The sequence below is a fragment of the Meleagris gallopavo genome (genome assembly GCF_000146605.3).
Source record: "Meleagris gallopavo isolate NT-WF06-2002-E0010 breed Aviagen turkey brand Nicholas breeding stock chromosome 26 unlocalized genomic scaffold, Turkey_5.1 Chr26_random_deg7180001316701, whole genome shotgun sequence".
Taxonomy (NCBI): Eukaryota; Metazoa; Chordata; class Aves; order Galliformes; family Phasianidae; genus Meleagris; species Meleagris gallopavo.
Genome location: NW_011100462.1, coordinates 1 through 3,371, shown reverse-complemented (window position 1 = coordinate 3,371; position 3,371 = coordinate 1). Strand labels below are relative to the sequence as shown.

General features: G+C 42.0%; 1 protein-coding gene across 1 annotated transcript; it reads left to right on the top strand.

Moving 5' to 3' along the window:
- Positions 1–333: 333 nt before the first annotated feature.
- On the top strand, positions 334–3,365 carry LOC104915558 (vacuolar protein sorting-associated protein 11 homolog). The gene is made up of 4 exons (XM_031557500.1): positions 334–563; positions 815–966; positions 1,872–2,058; positions 2,462–3,365. The coding sequence occupies exons 2-4, from the start codon at positions 815–817 to the stop codon at positions 2,639–2,641; spliced, it is 519 nt and encodes a 172-aa protein (XP_031413360.1). The 5' UTR covers positions 334–563; the 3' UTR covers positions 2,642–3,365.
- The last annotated feature ends 6 nt before the right edge of the window (positions 3,366–3,371 follow it).

Here is a 3,371-nt window from a genome sequence, read left to right as displayed (position 1 = left end):
TTTTTTTTTTTTTTTCCCCTTCCCTGTGAAACTTTGCTGTAGGGACTGATGGTTGTCAATGAGTTTTATGATTAATCAAGACCCACATACTAATTAACTTTTGTTGCTAGTGCAGCGTAGTCAAGCATGCCGAACATGGGGGATTTTTTTCTGCTTCTGTTAATGTTTCAGTCTAGTACACCGATCACACTCATGGGTAAATATGTGGTGTTTTGCATACAACTCCACCTAGCTTAATTGTCCAGATGCTTCTCAGTTATCTTGTTCTCTCAGCGTCCTTAGATTGTGTAGGTATCAAATGTATTTGGGTCATATGAACCTTATTTTCTAAAAATCTAAAAAACTTTCTTCTGCTCTCCAGGTCAGAGTTTGCTGGGAATGAGGCACAGAATTCAGACAAACAAGTTCTGAATATCTATGACTTGTGCAACAAATTCATTGCGTACAGCTCAATCTTTGATGATGTAGTGGATGTCTTAGCAGAATGGGGTTCTTTGTACGTTCTGACCAGAGATGGGAAGATCCACGTACTGCAGGAGAAGGATGCCCAAACCAAACTTGAGGCATGTAAATCTGTTAATAGTTTGCTTTATGTCTGGGGGGGGATTGTACTGGCTATACAGATGAAAAAAGTGGAAGAGTTCAGGTAGATGTGTTACAGTGTAACAAGTGACCTCCTAACTCTCCAAGGTAACCAGTGTGCAGAGCCTCACTGTATGTACCTGTCCAGCACCAAAAAGAAACAAGTTGTTTTCCAGGCAGGTTTTGGGATGTGGTATTTCCCTCATACTGTTCTTATGCTGAATTTTAATAGATGCTCTTCAGAAAGAACTTATTTGAAATGGCCATTAATTTAGCCAAGAGTCACCACTTGGACAGTGATGGCTTGTCAGAGATTTTCCGGCAGTATGGTGATCATCTCTATAACAAGGGGAACCATGATGGAGCCATCCAGCAATATATCCGGTAAGCAGGGGTTGTTCAGAGCAAGGGCAATGTAGTATAGATGGGAGCTACAAGAGTCTTGATTTTCTATTTAAGCCAATGGAGCCAGAAGGCGTGACTCATAGTGGAAGTTCTGCAAATAGAGATCGGGTCAAATTGGGATGGAATGGGGACAGATAATGTTATTGTAATCAAAGGATTATTTTCTTTTGGAATGCTGTGTACCGTACAAGCTATTGTATGTGTAAAAGCATGTTGTGAAATTGTAGAATGTGAAAGTTCACGTAAGTATAAAAAATACTGTCAGTGTAGAGATGCAGAGTAAGGTGGGCAGTGTGATTTGATCAGTATGGCAGTCTTTTTGGAATACGATCATACTAATGTCAGTTTACACACGTCAGGTTTTATAATAATTAGAACAGTCTGTTCTGAGGCTTACTAACTTTTAGTGCCACATTCATGTAGAACTGAAATTTTGGAGTCCTGATACCCACGTGATGTCAGCACATTGCATTGAAAACTTGCCTCAAGTAGTGGGATAACTGTGGCTAAATTGCTGCATGTGGGTGTGAGTGCTCAGATGAGACTGAGTTACATGACTGAAAGAAAGGAAAATTAGGCTTACGTTTCCTTCTTGGGCTTATCAATTAGCTGTGGCTGAAGCGTAGCCCATCTTCTCATGGGAGCCTTTAAAGGAACGTGAACTTCCTGTGTGCTACTGCTGTCTTCTCAGTCTCAACCTTTATAAAGATGTGTTTCTCTGTGTATTTAGATGGGTGGTCTTGCAGCATAACTGCTTGTTACTTTTATAGCTGAGTGGTCACAGATGAGTTAGTGTCTGAAATTCAGAGTTCTGTTATGAATTTCTCTTGGTTTTTGTTTCCCTGGCTGTGTATGATCTATTGACATGACTTTTTCTCTTCCAGAACTATAGGGAAATTGGAACCATCTTATGTTATTCGGAAATTCCTAGATGCTCAGCGCATCCACAATCTCACTGCTTATCTGCAGACACTCCACCTGCAATCTCTCGCCAATGCAGACCATACTACACTTCTGCTGAACTGCTATACTAAACTCAAAGACAGCACCAAATTGGAGGAGTTCATTAAGGTAACGGGAAGGTGATGACTTAAGAATTTTGCATTATTTCATGATAATAAAGAGGGAGTGGTGGTAAGAGTGTAATTTGTCTCCTGTGGGGGCTGTTGAGAAGGAAAAGAATGAATTTGTGCCTCAGTGCTTTTGTTTGTGATGCTTTATTTCCAAGCTCTTAGTTGCATTCTCAGTTTTGGTGGCTTACTATTCCAGTTTGAAGTGTGCTGGCTTTTGTTAGCATGACTAGCTGTTTACTGAGAGATGGATAAACTACTACTTTCTTTCGGTACATGATCTTTCCCTTGCTTGAGAGGTACTAAATTGTCAATGCTCTGGCTTTCCTTTTCAAACACAAATAATTTCTGCTTGTCCCTTGGCATAATTCCTACAGTCCAGAATCTTTCTGCTTCTGTTATAGGCTAGCGAGAGTGAGGTTCGCTTTGATGTGGAAACAGCAATCAAGGTACTTCGTCAGGCAGGTTACTACTCCCATGCTGTGTACTTGGCAGAAAAGCATGCCCATCATGAATGGTACCTCAAAATCCAGCTAGAAGATATTAAGGTGAAATGTTACTGCTCTTGTGCTCTTACTGATTGAATATTGCTTTTCTAGCCTTTGCTGGTAAGAATCTTATTTCACTGTCCTCAGCTCTGGTGAGGCCACGCCTCGGGCACAATGTTCAGTTTTGGGTCCCTCACTACAAGAAGGACATCGAGGCCCTGGAACATTCCAGAGAAGAGCAGTGAAACTGGTGAGGGGTCTAGACCACAAGTCTTATGAGGAGTGGCTGAGGGAGCTGGGACTGCTTCCTCTGGAGAAGAGGAGGCTTGGAGAGCTCATTGCACCCTACATCTTCCTGAAGGATGGTTGTGATGAGGAGGGGGTTGGCCTCTTCTCCTAGATAACAAATAGGACCCAAGGAAATGGCTGCAAATTATGCCAGGGGATATTTAGGTTAGACATAGGGAAAAACTTCTCTCAAAGAGTTATTAGGCACTGGAATGGCCTGCTCAGGGAGGTGGAGGAGTCACTGTCCCTGGTGCTCAGGCAGCGTCTGGATGAAGTGCTATGATATGGTTTAGTGGGTAGTAGTGGTGATAGGAGGGTGGTTGGACTAGATAATCTTATAGGTCCTTTCCAACCTTGTGATTCTATGATTCACTAGCCTCTTCCCTGTAACTAGTGTGCTTATGGGACTGTTAAGGCAGTAGCAGCACATTCTGTTATTTGTCTCTTGATGTTCTGCTATTCTGCTTCTGGATTGTGCAGTGGACTTTGGGTGAAAATCAGAGGCCTAGTGGTTCTGTTTCAGTTTTTTTGCTTTTTT